Source organism: Phasianus colchicus, chromosome 4 (assembly GCF_987193195.1).
Source record: "Phasianus colchicus chromosome 4, bPhaCol1.hap1.1, whole genome shotgun sequence".
Taxonomy (NCBI): domain Eukaryota; kingdom Metazoa; phylum Chordata; class Aves; order Galliformes; family Phasianidae; genus Phasianus; species Phasianus colchicus.
The window spans coordinates 38,121,912-38,145,292 of record NC_143439.1 but is presented as its reverse complement, the minus strand read 5'-3'; the positions used below and the strand labels follow the sequence as shown (position 1 = coordinate 38,145,292).

The window sequence follows — 23,381 nt, the reverse complement described above, 5'->3', positions numbered from 1 at the left end:
ATAAATGGTTACGTTAATTTCTGAAACAATGAACTCTGGGTTTCATTTGTGACTAGAAGAGAGACGTTTATTTTCTTAACTGTGACCTGAGAGCCCATTTTCAGAAAATTGAGTCAATCTGATTCCTCCAGGTATGTGTATGGTGTATTTCAAGACAAAGTAAATACATGTTTTCAACCTCTGAAATACTGTGCAGTCCAACTCACATTAAAAAAGAAGAGAAACCATTGAGTTCCTTTCTGATCAGAACAAATAGCATCATCTTTTGCCTTCCTAACTAGAAAACAATGTTAAAAAAGCCACCAGGAGGCAGCATATTAAAACTCTTGTGCTATAGGACACCCAAACCAATATAAAAATCACTTCTCCCCCAAATCCTCACCCTGACATTCAGCAAATATATTCTCTCCACCATTCTCCTAGTCATTATGCTTTACACACTTTCTTCTGATCTACATACCTGAAATTAGTAACAATTCCACAGCTGTCAAAGTTTACTGCAAGCACACAGTTAAAATGGAAGTCAAACTGATTTCTGGAACAGCAGTTAGTGGAAAAAGTGAGTAAAGAAAGTAGGTAGAAGTGATATGACAAAATTTAAACCAACCAGGCTAAACCATTTTTACTTCCTCTGAGGTTTACTGAAACATTCCAAACTTCTGAGGTCTCCCATAACTGTTTTCTTTTTGTTTACAGTTACATAGCAAAATGCCACCAAAAAGGAAGCACTGCAATTTTCACTACACAGGAATATTTCTGTGCACCTTCAAGAGGCAGTGCTTCTGGATCACTGTCAGACTGAAGCCACTGCCATAATTCTGGCTCCCAGTTACGCCACTCTAGGCACAGAGCCAGAGAAATGATCCAGCTCTATGTTTCCTGACCCACGGAAGCTGAAAGTTCAGTCTTCTCCTCCTTCAGTTTCTCCTTTCTGCTGGTAGAAAAGGGCTGTTTTCAATTGTGTCTTAGCACAGGATTAAAAAGCCTAAAAATCACAATAGCCATATATGAGAACTTTTAAACTAGTATATTGTTTTAAACCCTACTTATTACGGGATTTACTTCATTCTTAAGTCCTGCAACCGTAGACTTTTATGGCATCTTGTGTTAGGTACTAAGCATAAAAAGGAAACAGAAAGTTACAGATATAAATTATCTCAAACACTTCTGACCGCGGACCTACAAAGACAAAGCACATGCGGAATCTATCGACAAATCACTCTATCAACAATGTATAACTGGGTCCTCAGAAAAGACATTTAAAAAGAATTAATCGAAAGACAAATCACAAAAGCAAACATTTGTATTTTCAAACGGCAAATCTTCTCGTCTTCTACGAGACCACATCCTTCTTTCCGACTTCTTAATTCAAACAGACACTCCACATTTTCCAGCGCAAAACCACAATTAATTGTGAAATCAATCCACAAGCACAATGTCAGCAGAAATCACAAATTTATTAATCCTTAAATATATCAATCATTTACCATTATGGCAAGAAATATGTACACTGTATCCCATGGTAAACTGCAGTGTTTCAAAATGACAGAAATGTATAATTCAGTTGTGGTGGAGAGAACAAATCACAATTTCCTCACGTCTTGGTGTGGAAGACAAATTTGATCTACAGTAATACGTCAATACCACATGCTATGTTAGAAATATATTAAAAAAAAAAAAAAACACCCTATAACTAATTTGTTTTAAATACAGTTATGCCACTTATAGCTGCTTCACAAAAAAAAAAAAAAAAAAAAAGAAAAAAAAAAGAAAAAAAAAAAAAAAAGGTAAAGAAATTAATGAGAAAAAAATGAGGCCATTACTCTTTTTCACAGATCCCATTGGCAGGTTAATATGGCTCAACACATTTATTGTAGATGCTTATTTTAAATATATACCGTTTAAAATCATGTAATAATTATCAGAGAAGCTTAAATCCATCTACCATACATCCACTAGCAACAACATCAAAATGTTTAAGAACTGCTTTTGATTAGTAACAACACAGAAAGGTGGAATTATACAAATTAGGAAGCTTTCCCATTTTATAAACTTCAGGCTGCTGAGTTGTAAAGTTTTCACTGCTAAAAAGAACATTGAGATATCATGCACTATACAGCGCCGCAGAAAACAGTTAGCCCTGTTGGTAATAAAATAATTAGCAAATGAAAAAGAAATAACTGATCCCTGCATTTTTCTATTAAAATGGAAGGGAATAAGCCTAAATCCTTGCAAGGATGCACTCTCACTGCTCTGTAAGGGAAGCAAAAACAGTCCCTGTCACAAAGTTTGTATTCCGAACCGACATTGAGAGCATTCCCTGCACAATGTACAGACATTTGCAGCTAGGGATGAAGAGCCAAAACAAACTGGTAATGCTGCAGAGATTGTTGTCCTTGATATTGTATGCTGCCTGATGATTTTCATAAACCAAGAGCAGACTGAGGGCGAAGAGGGAAAAAAACAAATCTGTGGAAAGGTACTACAGCCTTACTAGAAAACTGCTGTAGATATAATACATTTCCAGAGAAGCAACAGCAACATTGGAAAGTAGACGAACTCTTCATACTAAGCTTTTAAGGCCTAATACTTCTAGAGTATATTAACCACTGACGTGGCCTATAGCTTAAACAAAAATGTAAAATGCTTTAAAGACTCCTTAATAACTTTACAGTGCACTCTAAAAGTGATAAAAATCTATTTTTTAGATCTCTTTAGAATCTCTTTTTAAATGAAACCTGCCTCTCAATTGTCACTTAGTTCCTTATGATTTTTAATTCTGATTAATTATCCAATATAAATTTTCATTTAGCATAGTAAGAAAGCAAAGGTAAAAACTTCAATGAAAAAAAGAAGGATGCTGACTAGCCAGAATATTGACAGTTAATCCTGAAGCAATCAAGCCAGCAAATTACGAGATTTTTCCAGTTGACATAGACTAATAAGCTAAGAAGACTTCAGCTGGTACAAAGTCAAGATATTATCACTTCCCCATTTATCAGTGATTTTGTCCATCTACAAGACATAATAAAAATCTGTTTTATAGTAGCAGAGCTGCCAGCAGAAATCCTAACCACTCCTATCAGAACAAAAGCAAAATCCAAGGAGGACTCAAGGGAAAAGGAGTCAAAAAACAGTTCTTAAGAAAAGAGGGCAAAGTGTATTTTTCGTTTCTTTTCTTTTTTATAAATAGGATAGTTTTTGAAGTTGGCTGTCAAAACTCGGCATAAATGGAGAAAAGATGACAAATGTATCCTGTATATACTGCTGTACATGAACTGTATTTTTTTTTGTCTTTTATGCCTTGCTATTTTCTATTTGCTTGGAACATCACCTTCATTGAAATGTTAACAGTGTACAGATGGAATACACAGCAAAATGGTGCATCACAAATGTGTTACATGAAGAACCTTCACAACTTCATGCACTCAGAAACATTCATGAAGAGAACGGGATGGCCAAGATGGTACTAAACCAGGTGCGTTGGGTACAGATAATACAAGAGCGGCACCGCTGATAATTTTAGCTAGGAGGAAGGAGAAAAGAAAAGATTGCCATTATTGAAGTAGCATCATCACCAGATAACAATACATGCTCAAGTGCTAGCCAATACTTAAATAAAACCTTCAACAGATCATTTAACACAGTCCTGTGAGGAAAACTAGACAGAGGAAGTAAAAGCCCCAAACGCTCAAGCAAAGCATTATTTTATTTTTCAAACCACTTTACACACATTTTCAATCTTTACAACATGCCAGAGAGGGTGCTAAAATAAAAATTAATCACCTCCTCAAAGGAGGGAGGGCAAAATTCAAATACAAGTCACTCTTCCAGTTAAACGTACTTCCTTAGCATGTACATTACAGTCACTGCAAAAGAGATTCTCACACAAAAACTGAACTGAGTAACAAGGAAGAGTCAGATGCCATTTACATGCAAGACATGCTAGAGGATTATGCAAAGAAATAAGGAAAAGGGAAAATGTAAGAAAGTAGTTAACTAACTGAGTTCATAGTATCTTTTGCATTACCGTAGCATTTAGGGGCCGAAGTCATGAATGGGATCCTGCTGTGCTAGGCACTGTACAAACACAGAACAAAGTCTTTACTCAAGTTTCTTGCTGTTTTGTATGTAACTTAGGAAAGTATAAGAAAGTGTAAGTTGTGATAAAGTGAGTGAATACAGACCTGGGAATCACAGGTATTAAGGTTTGGGAACCACTTGCAGGTCCAATAGTTTTTAAATGCCTAAACAATGTATGTCCACTCATTGTGCACACATAGATACAGTTCTGCAGAAATACACTAGCACATATTCTTAAGATAACTGAATACAGAGAAAGATTTCCTAGAACCAGACATACCACTCAAATACAGAGAAATAATGTGCAAGACAGAAACTAAAATTTGTCTGCTCTGTCTCAGAGCAAAAACTACAAATAAAACTCATTCATAAACTAAACATATTTTTGTGTTCATATTCTCCTCTAAATCAATTATTTGCCCTTAGAAAATATCTCCATATACCTATTGCTACCAGAGAGCTCAATTCTGTCCTTAGATTTGTGCACTCGTTACTGCACAAAATCCTCAAAATAAATAAGCTAATCTGCTCAAAGTAACTGATTTGAAATAACATAGGATACTATGTTTGCAAAAGCAGATCACAGCTATAATTAACTGCCTTTGCAAGTTTATTAGATTTGAAACTCTTCATCAGACAGTAAGATTTTTTTCTATTCTTATTATTATATAAATGCCATTATTAATTACTGGTATTTATGTATTTATATAATTGTTGGTAATAAATAAACTGTCACAGACTGTAAATTTCAAATACAAGAAAAGAAAACATAGATAATCTGGAATGAATTCAATTTGAATTTCTTCAAAAATTTACAAAAAATGGAATTGCTGGTCTGACTGGAAAAGTAAATATAAAGTCAAAGATGATCGTAAAGACAACCAGGATGGTTTACAGAAAGTGAGTTCTGACACAGTGCTATGTGGGAATCTGTTACATAAATTTGAAAAGATGTAGTTTAGCAGAAAAATACAAATGAAAATAACTAAAAGAAAAATGACAGTACTTGGGCTGAAAGGGGAAATATCTGCCTAGAGGAGTCTCAGTCAATGACCTGAGCACAAACACATTTACACAAATGTGGAAGGCATTATAAATAGAGAAGAAAACAGGAGTATTGTATGAGAAGTCCAAATGACCTTGAAGAGGAGGTAATTCAGAAATAGTATATATAGTAATAGGAAGCACAAAGCTGCACACACTCAGCAAGTTTCCTTATAGTTGCTGGGTGGAAATGACAGTTGAGGATAAATAAATGGCTGTCTTAGACAATCTGGCAGAGAAATGAGAAGACTCACAAAAAAAAAAAAAAAAGGTCAGCTTCTTCTGCAACTCTTCTTAGTCCCATAATCCTTACTCTTCTTAGACAGTATGAGTAGACATAAAGAACTGACAGTACATGAGTCTGAAATACTGTCACAGCTTCTGTGGGGAGCATCTCAGGTCTGTATGTGCAACTGTATTCCCTTGAGATCTGCATTCTGCAGACTCTGAGGCAGCCAGGCACACTGTGCATGCTCATTATATTCCAGAGAAATTAGCACTGGTAAGTTTTTGCAGGAAAAGTACATGTCACAGGACGCAGCAGCCCATCTTCTGTGATCGTACGTGCTGCGTGTTACCTGAACTAGTACTGAGGCTCCTGTTACAGCATTATATAACAAACAGAAGAAGCTGTACAATCTATGTAGTATATCTCTGTAAATCATTACTGGAACTATTTTCACATGAATTGCTGGATAAATTCCATAATCTTCCATAAAAATAGTAACAGGATGGTTATTTTGTTGCCTTCTGGTTTTAGTGCCTAAGAATAAGTGCAATAAATTACCTTATTTATGCTTAGGTTAGGAAAGCTTTTTTTTAAAAAAAAGAAAAAGATGCTTTCTTCCTACTCCCCAACCATCTCAAAAACAGAACAACCACCAAAAAGATAAAATAATTCCCTACTCCAATTCTATACAGGAGTGTGCTATAGACACTGTCCAGGATGCTCTGGGAGAGTTGAACCTGTCTCACTTATGTTTTATGGCTCTACACATATCCAGGTCAGATCCCCTGAAAAAAGCACCTTTCTGAAAAGGTGCTTTCCAAGAAAATTGCATATTCTTCAAATTTTATTTTAAAAAAATGCAATTATTCTTTCAATATTATCTGTTTTAACACTGGCAATGCAGCTGTGATGTGAAAAATAGGACAACATGGTTCTCTCATTGGTTTCCCTTTAAAAAACAAAACAAAACACAACAGTTATCAGTAGGTAACAAAATCACTCTTCTTCTAAATATAGATATATATATATTTCCTAAATATATACATCTCTGTATCTATCTTCCTCACTGAAATTTAATACCTTCTTCTATTGCTTTTAAGTAGTTCTGTGTGGAGCAAGGAGTTGAACTTTATCCTTGGTGGCTCCTTTTGACTCAGGATATTCTATGATTCTATGTTCCCTAATAATCAAGTATTACTTTGTATGGGAATGACTCTCAAGTAAGTTATGGGACATGATGAAGTTTGAAAGATGAAATCTAAGCTTTCATCATTCACACTGGCAAATTCAGCAATTATCCACATTAAGACACTTCATACAAAAGTAATTATATCTTACACAGAAGGCTTGCACCTGAGCAAGTTAAAGTCTATGCCAGTGTTGACTAATTGAGAAATGGTCTAATTTAAGTGTCTTCTTAATGAAACTGGCCAACCTGGGCTCCAAGAGACACAGTAGAGTTAGTAAAGGCTAAAAGCAGAAGAAAAGCAAAGGACTTGAGAAGAACAACTTGAAGGAGCCATGACTCTTTAACGAACTGTGAATGTGCTGAATATCTGGCTTAAGGAATTCAGGTTTGTGCACACTGAGTTACAGCATGACTGAGGGCATTAGAGTTAGAGGGCATTTGGAAAAAAAAACACAAAAAAAACAACAAAGAACTGACACAGAAAAATGATGACAAAAGAGACTAGAGGTTTACTCATAGAAGTGGAGTAACTATTAGACAGTGAACACTCAGCAGTTAAGCAAAAGGAGCATGTGAATAAAGGTAAGAACATGATAGGTATTTGTACGACGTTACAAAGAAAACACATAAACTGACTCAAAATTGAGTTGTAAAGAACGTAGGTAGGCCTGAGTGGATAGAAGTGGCTGGAAATTACAGAAAATACTACTCAAATTTCAGATTTTTTTTCCTTCACATTTTCCAGTCAGCTCTTTCAGCACTATATATCCTATCACTTTTTTTTTTTTTTTTCCCTCTCCACATTTTTCTGGAATCGTATTTCAAGTTTTCCAATCCCATTTTGTGTGACTTGTATCAACTCTTATCTATATTAAATCATTTTTCCCTCTCAACTAATGGACTGAGCTGTATCAGTGGGCATCATAGCTGAAAACAACGAGAACAAAGCATTATTTAAAAAAAATATTTACACAAATACTACAGGCACAATACTGAATATAGTACACACCGCATAAATAACCACAAGAAATTATGCTATCAAGAGAACTGTTTTGTAGTTTTTAAGGCCAAAAGAAGCTATTAGACTACCTGGTCTGACCTACATAGTTTAACCTTGTGGTATGAATTGTTTCTTACTTGATAGGTACTGTTGGTGACCCTGAACGGTGAAAGTGAACATTCTGCCATTTCCCGTCACGACGGTGCCACACCCGTGTTTCCTCTGACTGCATCGTCTTTGGCATCCCACTTCCATCCATGTACTGCGTGAGCCGTATATATGCAATGCAAGCAGCATCATCACCCACAAGGTGGACATGAGGATTGAGGATAATGGTGTGGATTGGCTTATTACTTTTGGATAAAGCTAGGAAACAAAACACACACAGAGGACAAATTAAATTTTCTCTATGCAAGGCAGAACAACTTATCTCACCCCATTTTACAAAACAAGAATCCAAGGTAAAAACAAGAAACCAAGGTAATAATCGCTGTTTATTGTTAATCACCCTTAACTCAGATACAATGTAGAAATGAGCACAGTCACAGCATAAAGTACACCCTTCACCTTTCCTGTAAGAAAACCAATCAGATATTTAATAGTATATATTACTTTATTCAAGGGGCCAAACAAGTTTCTGTAACTGATCATATGCAATTATTTGACTGTGATCAGTTCTGGGGCATCTTAAATAGTAACAACATATAGTAATGTATGCTACTATATGTTACTTCCCTCTCTTTGATCTGGCAGCACATTTGTTGGAAGGACTTCAAAATAGTTTCTTAACAATGGTAACAGAAATAACAGTGAGATGCCTTTGAAAATCCTGCTGACAAAACAAACAAACAAACAGACAACAATAAAAACAAACAAAAAAACAAAAAACCAAAAGCAGAGTAATTTTATTTGCATTTGTACTTGATATTTTCAGTTAAAACAAAGGTGTTTTTTTTTTCTTAAAGAACAGAAATGTCAAAGATTTATATGCTGAAAACTAAAAAGCTGAAGTAATGAAATCAAACATGTTAAAGGAAAAATATGGAAAATTCTGTTTTTGAGACGGAAGAGAATTTAGTAACACAATAATCCCATTTACTGCTGAAACATTTCTCAGAAGTTACTGGATAAACTGGTTATCTTCATTTATAATACTTTATTTCCTTTTGAATCAAGTCTAGTCTAAATGTAATGCAACTTTCATTACATGACATTCCAAAACTTTATCATAAAGTTTATCCACTCTTTGGGTGATTTTTCTTTCTTAGATCCGTCACAATTCTACTATACAAGCCAGTACCCAAAAAACAGCTGATCAGATCCTCAGAACAGATTGAGCAGCTACAAGTCTTCCGCAAAATATCATATAGTAGCAGTCATTATAAATTCACTAGAAGCATTGACTTTTACACGTAATCACTCCATAATCAGGCCATTTAATGATGCTCCTTTTAAGCATACTAGCCACATACTTTACTCTTTTTTTGCAAAAGAAAAAACTTTATGAGAACTACTTGTTTACATTTTCTCTTTTTTTTTTTCTTTTATTTTACATCTTATTATTCTCTTTATAAATACTTAAAATTGTCCTTCACTTTCTAAGGTACTCCATGATGTGTGAATGAGTGCAGCAGAAACAGACAAAAAAAATTCAACCAGAACTCCAATTGAAAAAAAATTAATGCCACCTTCCTCTACCTAGATCAATTAACTCCCAAACAAAAATGCTGATTAGACTGGAGAAACACATTCATAAGGAACAGATGAATGCACACAGGGATGAAAAAGGAATGTTTACCATTTTCAAAGTAAAACCGATGAAAGTCCATCCCTTCTACTAGATTACCCAAAGCTTCAGGTTCAAAGGATGTAAGGCCTGGATCACAGATTTTTCTGTGGAAAAGAGGAAATTCAGTAGTAATCACATGCAGTTATGTAGCACACTGCTGGAGAAAACTTTCTAAATGTTTCCTTTATTCCTACTGGAAATACTATTTACCTATGACATCACAGTGGAAAACAACAGAAATTAAATAGGGAGCATTAATTGGCTTTACCTAAATCAGTACATTTGACAGTTTATTCCAGGGATACTAGATCTTGAATCAGTCATCCTTTGACAAAAACCAAGACTGCCAAAGATGGCCCTACAAGACAATTCTATAGACTAGTTTTCACTTTTGGCTCTGAAAACTGCCTCTGTGTAATCCAAGGAATATTTTTCACATCTTACACTATAGTTTAGCTGAGATTTTAAATGTTTTTAATTTGATAGAACTTACAAAAAAGTCAAGAACAAGTTTCCACTTGACATTTGTACAACACAGGTTTTAGTGCAATCACATGAAATGAAAGTGTTGACAAATCTTTAAACAGGAAGAGCAGTGTCACAGTTGACCTATGAAGCTTATGCTGTAAGAGGGCAGAATTTACCCAGATAAGCACAGGACAACAAAATAAATGCTGAGAAGTGTTTTTCTCTACCTCTTTTTACAGGTAGAAAGAGAAGAGATGAAAGTATGTCTTTGTTTTGAAACACAGAGAAAGAAATCAGCCCACTTTCCGTCAGCAAATGCTTACACAGAAATGCACAGTGCTCAGTAGAAGCTGGTGGAACCCATGTTACACATAGTTACACATGGAATATCAAGGTCTTTCATGCTTTGAAGTACATATGGGATTCTAGCTAACAATCTCTATATTGTACAATTTTTTCAGTTAAAAGAGGTTTCTACTCTGTTTTCTGGATTCTAAATCAAAACCATGACTTCACTTTCATACACTAAGATAGGCCACTGTGTATTCTGTCAGGATGACGGTCCTGTCTCAGCAAAGAGGTACATAAGATTTGCATAGCATCTCTTCTGAAATTGGCATCCAGGCTACTGTAAAGCTAGGGCAAATTAGCAATCAAAAACTACGTTTCTTGAGGGTATCTGAGAATGATCTTCAGCAATACACAGATACAAATAAACACAGTCTTACACACATATTTAGATGTGCATTTTGAAATGTTTGGAACACATCCACTTGCCCAGCTCTCTCCAAAGTGAGTACTTACGTGTAAGCTTCGAAGTCCCCATTGTTAATAGCTTCAATCAACTGCTCAGTAACCTTGATAATCTCCTGCTTACGAGCTGGAAAGAGATACAAATACAACTATAAAAACAGAGACAGCTGAAAGGCTGTCAGAACAACAGCTACAACAAAGGTATTTTGTCACTCCTCAGATGGTACAAATGCCTTTTCTCTTCTTGTCTATGACCAATGGACATTATATTACTGCTTTACACTGTTTTCACTTCAGTGCTCTTGAAGAAATTAAACACATCAAAATCAATTCACGTTTCTACCATGGATCTAATCCTCTTTCCTTTGTTGATGGATCTGCTGCGTAAAAAGCAGAGCAGAATAGAACCTAGATCTCCCAAATCCCAGCTCTTTCCTTTGAACTAAAGGAAGCTGGTGATTGTTTCACAAGTGATGCTCTAATGTTTCATATGCAAATGGGACTTTCAGCTGCTAAGCGTCTAACACTATTTTCAAATTTTTTTCTAACACTTGGTGTTTGCTATCCTTAAATGTACGCATTTGGCCGAAGAGGAATTCTGTCTCTAAGCGTATAATTAAGATTCCATGGTGCAAAGCTCATGGATTACATATAATTTACACACACCCACACAGTTCTAATTACAACACAGTGTGTCTCAACTCTGACTTCTATGATTACCCTTGCTTGTAAAATGCTTACCATCTATTTTACATAAACCACAATCAGATCACTTGGGACTATTGCAGTACAACTACTAAGTAATGCCAATAAATGATAAATAATAACAGAATAAGAAAACATTAAAAACAACAAGCAGAACATGCATTTTTTAGAAACAATACTCAAAAAACAAATGCCTGTATTTCTAAGGCAATAGTATGTTAAATGTTAAATGTTTTTTCTTTGATCCACTAGTCAAGAACCACAGAATATCTGGAGTTGGAAGGGACTCAACAAGGATCACCATATCCAACTCTTGATTCCATACAGCACCACCCAAAATCCAAACCCTATCTCTGAGAGCATTGTTCAAATGCTCCTTGAGCTCCAGCAGCTTGGGGCTGTGCCCACTGCTCTGTGCAACCTGTTCCATGCCCACCACCCTCTGGTGAAGAACCTTTTCCTAACATCCAACCCAACCCTCCCCCAACACAGCTCCATGCCATTCCCTCAGGCCCTGTCACTGTTGCCAGAGAGCAGAGATCAGTGCTGCCCCTCCACTCCCCGCCATGAGGCCTGCTCTGCTCTGAGCTAAACAAACTGATGTACCTCAGCTGCTCCTCATACGTCTTCCCCTCCAGACCCTTCAACATCTTCAAAGCCCTCCTTAGGATGTTCTCTAATAGTTTTATGACCTTCTTACACTGTAGCACCCAAACTGCACACAGCACTGGAGATGAGGCCACACCAGCACAGAGCAGAGTGGGACAATCCCTTCCCTCACCCAGTGGCATTGCTGGCCTTGATGCACACTTTTTGCTGCCAACGCACACTGTTGACTAGAATCTAACTTGCTGTAAAACAGAAAGCTCAGCTGTTCTTAAAGTATAAAGTATTAACGTAAAGTACTATTAAGAAAATGTCTTGAATGCAACAAACATTCCTAGATGCACGGCTTTTTTTTTTTTTCATGTGCCTTTTCATCAGTAAGGGAGTAGAAAAGCCTTAGACTATGTTGTATGAAGCCCAGGTATTCTGGTAAACAGCAACAGGAACACGGAGAAATCTCACCTCTTATGGGATTTTCACTTCAATGATACGAGTCTTTTTCTCAAGACCCTTATTCTAGATGTAGATCACAGACCAGTATTTATTAACGATGATAGAAATTGCACTAAAACAGTGCAAAGTAAAAGAAAAAAAAATCCTGTCCAGTGGTACAATTATCAGTAACACCAGTTACCACAATGGCAAATTCCTGTGACTTTCAGATGGCAAACCTCATTGATTTCACTCTGAGCAATGACTTTTTTTTCTTGAGGAACTTTTATGCTTTTACTGTGCATCTGTAAATTGAAAACTTCAGCTTTATATTGATAAAGTTCAACCAGAGTGGCAATGCTCCCACATACAGATTTTTATGAATTTATTGGGTAAGGATGGAAGGGATGGTACAATTTCAAAGATTTAACATAGATTCAACTCCTTATTAAACATCAGAATATCTATTTGGAAGATCAAGCTTGAATTAAAATAAAAATGCAGGCAATTAGACTTTAGTAGCTCTCTTGTAGAAACAACAGCTGAAATTTTCTCGCACTCTCCTACACATGGACTAGACAATTCAAATACATCAATACGCTCAGAATGTTAAGACTATAGTACTGACAGAGTTAATATCGTTCAAAAAGAAAACATTGGGAAACATAGGTAGAATGTAAATCTCCAGTGCTGTACTGCAAGAACTGGAATCGAGGTGTTTAAAGAATCTGTTTCTTTTATGCTCCACCATTCCAAATTTAAATGCACACCTAATGTCTTCAGATAGAAAGGACCAAAAAGAAACCAGAAAGCAAGGAGGCAATGGAAAACAAGTAGGTTTTGATTACCAGACAGCATGCTGGGTAAGAATATTTAGCATACAAATTACCTTATTTTTCATGAATACTGTAGAAACAAAAAAGAATTTTAATGAAGAGATCTTTTGACTGTAGATCAGCAATGGCTCCATTGTCAAATGGTTAAACAACATGAGAAGAAACTGCGGACATTGCATGGCACAAGCCAAGTGGTAGGATAATTGTGTAAGAAACAATGGTGCTTTGTTCAGAAGCGATGGCAAAAAGGGCAGAAAGGCAGGGAGGAAATCACAAGTTTTGGATAGTATATCTCAGATGCATATAACTAAAAGATCAGAGTTAAGAAAATTGTACAAAATGCTTTATTTTAAATAATACCTTTGATTTTGCACGCTGTTAAAAGATTTTGACATTAAACTAAAAAAAAGGAAACAAGAAAAAAATGAACATTGCCAAACAGCTTTTTTTCTGATTTTTTTCCTCTCAAAATTAAATTTCAGTGGAACATGTTTTTTTGAAACTTTCCAATAGGAGCCGCCTACTAATATAGAATATGGTTTCAGTTTTTCTGGGCAGTACTAACACTTAGTAGCATTGACTCTGCTGACTGATACATGAATGAAGAACATCTATGCACTGGCAAATGAGATTAAATGCAGTATCACTGACTCAAATCAACCATTGTCTGACTCCAGCACTAGCACCAGTTCTTCCAGTACTTGTGGAAAACACTGCAGTTCACAATGGGAACTGTCAGGAACAGAATTATGTTGCCAAGCTATTTGCATATCAACTCATCTATCAAGCTTTCTATAAAATTCCAACCACCGCATGAAATTCTGAATGCAAAAGCAACTAAGCTACTCTTTCCTTTCAGTGACACACAGGCAATTACATATCTATACATGCAGCCAAAGAAAATAAAAATGACAACTCCAAAATTAATGCCTCCTATTTTTGATGTTGGCCCACAATTGGTCATATAACAGTACAGGCTGAACCTTCCCACCAATATTCCATTACATTTTGTTGCTGTGCGACAGATGGCAGCAGGGGGGTAGTCGGACAGAATGGTGTCTGACATGGAACTGCATCTGAAGCAAAGCTGTGTTGCTGAATCCCTCCATGAGAAAAAAATTGCATCCACTGACATTCATCAACACTTGCTGAACATTTTTGGAGGCTGAACAGTGGATCTGAGCACAGTGAGGCAGTGCGTGGTGCATTTCAGCACTGATGACAGTGATGCGAAAGACATGCCATGTTCCGGACAACCATGCAGATTTCTACGAGTAGCATGTAGGCCCTTGTTAATTGCTGGCAAGAATGCACTGCTAAAGGTGGTGACTATGCTGAAAATCAGCATTTTGTAGCTGAGAATTTGCTCTATAAATAGTGTTACTGTGCTTTTTGTATCAGCCCTGGTGTGGCCGCACCTTGAATACTGACTCAGTTCTGGGCCCCTCACTACAAGAAAGAAATTGAGGCCTGGGAGCATGTCAAGAGAAGGGCAAGTAAGCTGTTAAGGGGTCTGGAGCACAGGTCTTACAAGGAGTGCTGGGAGAGCTGGGAATGTTCATTCTGGAGAGGAGGAGACTCAGGGTGTCCTTATCACTCTCTATAACTGCCTGAAGGGAAGTCGTAGTGAGGAGGGAGTTGGCCTCTTCTCCATGTAACCAGCAGTAGGACTAGAGGGAATGGTCTCAAGTTCTGCCAAGGGAAATTCAGGCTGGACGTTAGGAAATACTTCTCTAAGAGAGTGGTCAGGCACTGGGATGGGCTGCCTGAAGTACATGGTTTAACTGGAAATACTGGTGACAGGTGGATGGTTGGACTGGATGATCTTAGAGGTCTTTTCCAACCTTAATTATATGATCTTAGAGGTCTTTTCCAACCTTAATTATATGATTCTATTTGTTGTAGTTTCTGTGGAAATGAATAGGAGGCATTACTTTTGGAGCAATGTTGTCTACGAAGCAGAGGTTTAACGTTGAAGGAAAAAAGAGAAAGGATACTAGAAGGACAGAGAATATTTGGAATACTATAGGCAGACAAATGAATGGAGGCTGGAAAGCATAAAGGCAGGCATGTCCAATCTGTAGCCCAGCACAGCTCATACTGGCCCATCCCCTGCTGCTGCATCATCATGGCAGCGACCCTGCCCTGCCAAGTGGCCCTGCCCTTGACATGGGGACACAGGGACAAGAGGACACAGGGACATGGGGAAGGCGCAGTGCAGTGCTGACTTCTCCTCTTGCTGCAGCAGCACACACTCAGTCACAACAAACCCCACGTGTATTATATGTGTCATGTACTTCTGCTTGTCAAGTAAAACACAGTGATTGCCAATAGTAATATTTGAACTTGTCTAATGGAATCTCAAAAGAAAACAGAACCCAAAAGAGGAAAAATCATGGATGAAGGAATAGGGTTCAGTGAAAAAGGTACAGATGAGTATTTTTTTGTCAAGACAACTAACATGGCATTTCATTTAATTTGCAAGGAAATCGTGTCAGTTTTCAAAGATTACAATTTCAAAAGACATTATGTGCACAAACATATTGCCAAATTTGATGAATCTCGAGGAATACTTCATAAAGACAAAATGGCAGCATTGAAGAAAAGTCTGTGACCTCAGAATAATATTTAAAAAAAATCACTAAATGGACTCTATTATAAAGCTAGTTGTATGGTAACTAATCTGATTGCAAAAAAACAAAACCACTTACTGATGGTGAATTTATTAAGCAATGTATGGAAAGCATGGCAGATACAACATGTCCTCGTAAAAAAAAAGAATTTTTCTAGAATCAATTTGTCCAATTTGACTGAAGAAATAGGAAATCTACTAAAAGAAACTTGGAGAGTAAAACTGCTAATTTCAAATTTTTTGCTTTGGCGATAGATGGAAGTACTGATACTGCAGATATGGCTCAACTTGCCATTTTCATTAGAGATACTGATAATGTATATAATGTCACTGAAGAAACGGTATTGTTGGTGCCATTCAAAGTCACAACTAAATCTCTTGAAGCAGTAAAAAAAAATACATTAAAGCTATTTTCTTTAAACTTTGTCAATAGATCTGGTGTAGCTACTGATGGCACCCTGGTGATGGTTGGTAAAAAAGAAGAGGGACTTAATAAAATTAACAGAAGATGATGTGACTGCTGCCAGCAATTTATGATTGATGAAGTATCACTGAATCATACATAAAAAAAAATTATTTGCAAAAGATTAAAAATGGGCAACGTCTTGCAAACTGTCATAAAAGCCATGAATTTCATAGAGTGAAAGGGGCTGAATCATCACCAATTCCAGGAGCTCCTTAAAAGTATGGATGCTGATTAAGGGGATATCATATACTTTTCTAAAGGAAGGTGATTTTCAGGGTAAAACACTAAAAATACTTTATGATTTGTAAAATGAAATCAAGTCCTTTACGGAATCAAAAAGAAAATTTGTGCAAGAATGTGAAGATTAAAAGTGGCTCACAGTTGTAGCATTTTTGGTGGACTTGGCTGCTCACTTGAATGATATAAATGTGTGTCTTCAAGTTGAAAATCAACATCTGTGCTATGATTCAAACCATAAAAGCATTTGAAATGAAACTTAAATTATAGCAAAGTCAAGCCACTTAAATTTAGTTCTCAAGTACTTAAATTTAGGTTAATGCAGGTCAGATATCAGTTATGCTCTCTCATATTGTGATGAGATAATTAGACAAAACCAAAATGCACAGCTTCTTTGGCATAAGTTCTACAACTCATTTCTGCATATTCCAATTGCTAATTAAAGAACCACTGATTTTTGCTATGCTAAAGTAAATGCTACCTGAAATACAAGACTGTAATATTTGTGTGCAGTACTTACATACTCGTAATAGAATTGTGCTAATGAAAACAGATAACAATAAACACCTTGGCAAGGTAATTATAACACTCACGGCACATTTTTAAAAAATCCTGGAGGGATGCTAAAGTCATAAGGCATTGGTCGCTGAAAAAAGATACGACCCCTGCTTTGGCATGTGAGTAGGTATATGATACAAAGGCAGTTCAAGCAAAATATGAGGAAGAACAGTTAAAAAAAAAGATCAAATAATAGGAAAAGAACAAAAGAGAACATATTCTAACATTGACTAAAATTATTTCTGTAGCACTGCTGTGTCATGTATGTTAGCTTCAAATGTGTTATCAATTTCTAAGACATATTTCCCTTTTTTCTACTCCACTCAACTACATGGCTGTGATAATCTTTCATAATTAATAATTATAATAATTATTTTAATACAGTACACTCCTTATCAAGGTGACATTGGCCTGATAAAATTGAAGAGCACAGTATAGGGGACCTACCTTAATTTCTTACCAGAACAGTCCCAACAAAGAGCAACCAGATAAAACTATGCAGCTACTAATACTATTATATGCTCTGAAAATCACCACAATCTGCAAAAAGAGGAAGAGACTACCAATTTAATCTGTATTGTATGCTGAACTTCATCTGCATGGATACACCAGATACTGCTCAGCTTCATATCATGAACTGTCATCTCAGAAGTAGAGAAGAATACAAATGACACAAAATGTTTTAAAAAATCATTCTTTCCACACTAACATTTCAGAACTATTTGTTGATAATTTCCCTTGTAATTTACTGCACACAAAAAAAGCCAAGAAGCTTATTTCTATGAAGGAAAAAAGTGAATGTTCTGTATGAAATAATGACAAATTGAATCTTAGACCTACATGAAATACAATCAAATCTTCCTAAGACAAGGCATGCATTTAGGAGCTTTATCTTTCAATAACTTCATCAAAAATTAGCCCACGTAAGATCAGAGTTCATCCTTTAGCCCACCTCTTGTAGTTCAAAATATTTTAAACAATGATTTTGAATAAGATATTTGAGATGTCATCTTGAGAGTAACATCTCCTTCCTAGTGCCTGCTGATTACAATGATTCATTCTGATTCAACAATTGATCATGAGTGGATGATTTGCAGCGTTTTTTAAGGTTACTCACTGTCTTCTACTTCTTGAAAACCCTGCAAGTCTATTGCCTGCCTATGAAAAAGTAATTCATTAGGCATGTGGGCAAATTTCTGTAAAATCATCCCAGCAATTCCATTTTATTATGGTGACAAATAAAATGAATGCATCTTCTATTTAAATCTTCATCATATGGTGATGTTAAACTTGTCAGGTGCAGTAAATAGCTTTCCTTTTATTTATGTGAATTATTTCTAAGTATTCTCTTTAATGTTTATTCTGTAGCATATGTTGGCAAATGATTTTTTTTTTTTTTTTAATGACAAACCATCTACAGTCTCAGAACAAAGCTGTTATTATGGTCACTGTAGTTACAAGATACTGCACTAGTTTCACAACACATTAAATTAATCATGGAATCTGGCTGCTGTCTCAAGAAATAATCATATTTAAAGACTCCATAACTGAGACATTAGTAAGCTTTGCCGCTGTTGATATTTTTACTTAAATTGTGCTTCCACCTAATCACTCAGCTGATAGTCAGAGAAATCTTTCACTTTCCACTATTTTTTTTACATGGAAAGTCAACAATGATCATCAGTTCTCTACCTCCTCATTTTACTTATAGGAAAACTATGTTACCTTTAAAATTATATTCCTAAATACTTCAAGTACTTATTGAGATGCATTATTTTCCAGGATTTACTTCCACCTAGATGACAGCCCTTCCTCAACACACGTGATTTATCTAATTTCTTTCTGATGCCTGTGATAGCAGATGACAATCTACCAAGTTTACCAGCTAAGAAATCAATATTTTTCACGTAGTTATATGTGTGCACTTATAATTGCTACTTTACAACAAATAGAGTAAATTCAATACTGTAATACACAGAGCTAGCACCATAGTCTATTTCAGTTCACACTTTCTTACCACTGTGCTGTCACAAAACAAGAGTCCTACTGGCTTGTAGTTCCCTTGGACCTTCCTTTCTGTCTTTCTTAAAAATTGGAGTGACATTTCCCTTTTTCCAGTCAACAAGGGCTGACAGCCACAACTTTTCATGACTTATGATGGAGAATGATTTATGGCCACTTTTGAAACTATATTAAACTGGTCATTTTTAACATTAGTTGAGGATAACGTGTGAAGTTACAGGGACTTTACAATTTCTTCAGTCATTAAAATTAGTTACTTAACTAACTGAAATAAGATATTTATAGGGACAAAGTTATTTTGAAGGCTCAGAATGAAAAAAATACTAGCAAGTCTGCAGCATATTTGGATACCAGATTAACTTCTAGTGTTTTGCCTGCTAATATTTTGGCAAGCTCTAAATGTAAGTCATATAACAAATTTGCTAGCAGGCTAACTACCAAATATAGCAGCATCACCCAGTAGATTTAGCAGAATAGTTTCACCTGACACTCTACCTTTTTGATAGCTAAGCAGCTGATTATTGTTAAGTTTTATTATTATTGAATTCCTTAAACTGTATTTTATGTGCACCATTTTATAGGGGCTTTTTTGGAGAAGTTTATTTTGTGGAACAAAGTGACAAAGAAGCGTGCTTGTTTCTGAAGTCACAGAATCAACAGAATACCAGATCTCCAACTCTCTTAATACGTCATAATATACACTGTGCCATTTCTACACCACACCTAAATTATTACCTATATTTAGTAGCAAAATTAGTATGAACATCTACATTTGAGCTTTAACAGTGTCTTTCACACTATTAACTACTCAATGAAGCAAACAACACGAGGCAGCTAGAACTCAGACCTGAAAATTTTGGGGATCCAGTGGGATTTTCTGGGCATATACACTTCAGGTGAAACAAAGCCTTATGACAAGTGTTACTAATAGTTTAAATATTACGCAAATCTATCTTTCGTATTAATTCCTCTTGAATTCATCTTGAATCTTGAAGGCAGTTGCAGTTTACACTATCAGTATTTGTGTTCAACTTTGAATACAGTCACCTTACCTTACAGTACAAGAACAGCTTCTTCTACCCCCTATGCAAGAAAATGTCTATAGCATAGTCTGTCACACTGATACACCATTAACTTCCTCTTCTGTCATGAAACAGTGAAAATCTTACCTAGAAATGTTTTTACAACTTCAGAAAAACACAATTTAATTCCCATTTGTCCAAATAGTCATCTAAAGAATTAAGAGGAGCTCTTTCATTGCACAGCAGTGCTCTGCTTTCAGTATCAACAGGGTTCCAGGTTGCCAGTGCCTAACTACCCTGTTTCTCATTATGAATAAAACTAATATTTTAGCATCACTTGTCAATACTTGTGACTCGAGACAGTCACAAGTCTCATCATCTGCAGAACTGATTCCTCTCTTACTTGCATTAGTAGCACTTAGTTAAAATCCCACTCAAGTGCAAAATAAGGCTCAGGTCAATTACACGCAGCTTATCTTTTAAAGGACCCATTCAGAACTCAACTTCACTAGTGCATATGTCAATTCCTATTATACTCATAATATACAAGATTAGAATCTGCCAAGCAGAATGCATATTCTTACGAAATCATTCCCCATTTCAACTTGTAAGTTACTTTCCTGCTAAAGAATTTCTGAATGAATTTATAAACAGGAAGTTCATCTATCCAAGCCTCTTCTGTTCTACTAGTATGTAATCAACTAATATTTTACCATTTCCTCCCCTATTTAAACTGTTCAAACTCTAAAGATTTACTTAACAGCTCATTGGTCACAAATCATCAGAGATCTCTTCTTAAGAAGGCCATGAAACTTTTCCATTGCCGTGGATTAATGCTGTTAATTTAATAACTGTTCCAGAGTCTAAAGTTTGGTTTAACAATGTTGATGCTAAAGAAAGTAACTTGATGGCATTCGTAAACATAATAGGTAATTAATTAATTTTCAGACCCCATCCAGGATTCATGCCAGAGTTGGAGAGGAACATCTCTAAGGTGAATACTACTGCAGAGATAACCTCTGCAATATATAATTTTCTGAAATAATATTTATTAAGATTGTTACTATAATAACTATTTTTTTCTTGAATAATAAAACCTGGCCAAAAAATGAATTGGTTAAAAAAAATAACAATTTACTTCTGTAAGTCCAAAGAAACAATCATTCCTGGATTGGATACATCACAAAAAATCAAATTTTTTGTGCTACTCTCAGTTGATGGGGGAGGGAAGAGAAGGAGAGACAAAAGAGATCATCTGAAAAGATGACTCTCAACTTACACAGTGAAGAGGAAGGAGTGGAGTGGGAGAACTCAGACTCAAGTGAATGACTCTGTGAATTTTTATTTTTCGTGGACTTGCCCGCTGAATTCATGGAAAGAAACACAACATATGAACAAACAAAGATGAAGAGGTAGAGTGTGATCAGAATCCTCATCAGACACTGGCAGAAGGAGAGGCCGCTGGGACATGGCAAGGATGGTGACCACTGAGATGAAGAAGCAATGGAAGAAGAGAGGTGGTGGGTGGAATATAAATTCTCCATGTCACCCTCCTTTGTGAGAGCTGTATGAGGGTCAAGCAGATGTAAAGGAAAAGAAAGAGAAGGCCAAGAAAAAAAAAAAGTAGTAATAATTTAATTACATGCAACAAGAACTCATAAAACTTTTGAGCACACAACGTTTATGATGCACTTCTGGGAAGAAGTGAGGGTTTCAAAGAACAGCGGTAAAGGGCATAGCCATAAATGACTCTGTTCAGATGCCAGCACAGATTTAGCCTTCTGTCCAGAACTGGGATATACAGGGTTATGAAAGATCTTAAAAAATAATAATTCTTAGAGTTTTAAAGGTTTTTCTTACAAAAGCATGTTTCAAGTAGTTTACATTCATTTCTTTCCCTGGTTAAAAAACAACATGAAAATGCAAACACACGTGCACAAAAGAGGTGTAAAATGAAATGTATTAGCAAAAAATCTGAAATACTTCTAAATGGTTAATGTTTTGAAGCTGCGTACCTTTTAGATTTACTAAGTGGCACAAATTAGCCAGAATTTATCTAATCTATAAGTACTCTACTCCTCAGCAATTCTGTCCACTGGAAATCATCTATCGTACAAGCATTTCCATGAATTCACCAACAGCAGCAAAATAATACCAAGGGAAATCTACATTTCCTGACCAAGATAAATTAAATAACTCAGTCTTGCATAAGTTTGTAAGCATTGCTGGCAAAAGTAATGAGGGTATTTTACAGCACTACTGAAAAAAATAAAAATCAATCTTCTATCAAAAAGATGCAGGCAAAGGATTCCAGTCTCATTAACACAGGAAGTAGAAATACCTCAAGAAATCCTCAAAGAAAGCATTGATTATGGCCCATTTTTCAATATGCTTTTTCTGTCCAGTCCTATCCTTGTATTAGGGATTACTATCATGCATATAAGCATGAATAAGGAATCTGAACTAAAAATTCAATTTCAGTCTCAAATTACAGAATCACAGAATGTCAGGAATTGGAAGGGACTTTGAAAGATAACCCAGTCCAATCCCCCTGCTGGAGCAGGAACACCTAGATCAGGCCAACATGTTCAGGCGGGTCTCAAATGCCTCCAGAAAAGGAGCCTCACAACCTCTCTGGGCAGCCTTGTACCAGTGTTCTGTCACCCTCACTGTGAAGGTTTTTCTCATACTTATGTGGAACCTTCTTGAATTTATTAAAACTCACCAATACTTGCCAAATACTATTTCTAGTAAAAGAAATGTTTTGTTTCTAAAGATGTGAGTACATACGTAAGAAAAAGGTACAGACATGAAGATGCTCAATATTATTTGAAAGAAAACTTGTGTGAAACTTAGATGAAAAACAAGCCTGAATACAGTTTTCAGGGTAAGGATAGCTGCCTTCAAATATTAAAAAACAGTGATATCCTGACTTGAGAGAAGAATACTGTATATATTCCCTGAAAATTGAGAGAAATAAGAATCTGACCCTGAAGACAAATTTATAATATTTTATGTTTCTAAATCTCTTTCTTTTTCTTTCTTTCTTTTCTAATCATAACATTTCTAATACTTTGTATAGACGTGCATATGCACACACACTCAACAGGGTACAGAAAAATATAACAGCCCTGGATATATTCTATGCCACACCGACTCACATGATCCATAAAATTTTAATGCTCTTCCGAAAGACTAAATTCAATTAAAAAAAATAAGAAAAGCACTTGACACAGAGCTGAATATTTTAAATGTTCATGGACTAGTAGCATGCACAAAGGGAGGAACCTTGCAAGTGTTTGTGCTGCCT

General features: G+C 35.9%; 1 protein-coding gene across 28 annotated transcripts in view; it reads right to left on the bottom strand.

Moving 5' to 3' along the window:
- Window positions 1–23,381, bottom strand: part of CAMK2D (calcium/calmodulin dependent protein kinase II delta) — a 162,726-nt gene that overhangs the window by 614 nt on the left and 138,731 nt on the right. For 13 of the 28 annotated variants that reach the window (XM_090139245.1, XM_090139228.1, XM_090139231.1 and 10 more), the window contains 3 exons: window positions 10,607–10,682; window positions 9,344–9,438; window positions 7,679–7,911 (listed from right to left, as the gene is read on the bottom strand). In XM_090139245.1, the coding sequence (XP_089995371.1) occupies window positions 7,679–7,911; window positions 9,344–9,438; window positions 10,607–10,682 (404 nt within the window). The other 15 variants (XM_090139232.1, XM_090139235.1, XM_090139233.1 and 12 more) reach the window with 9 other exon arrangements.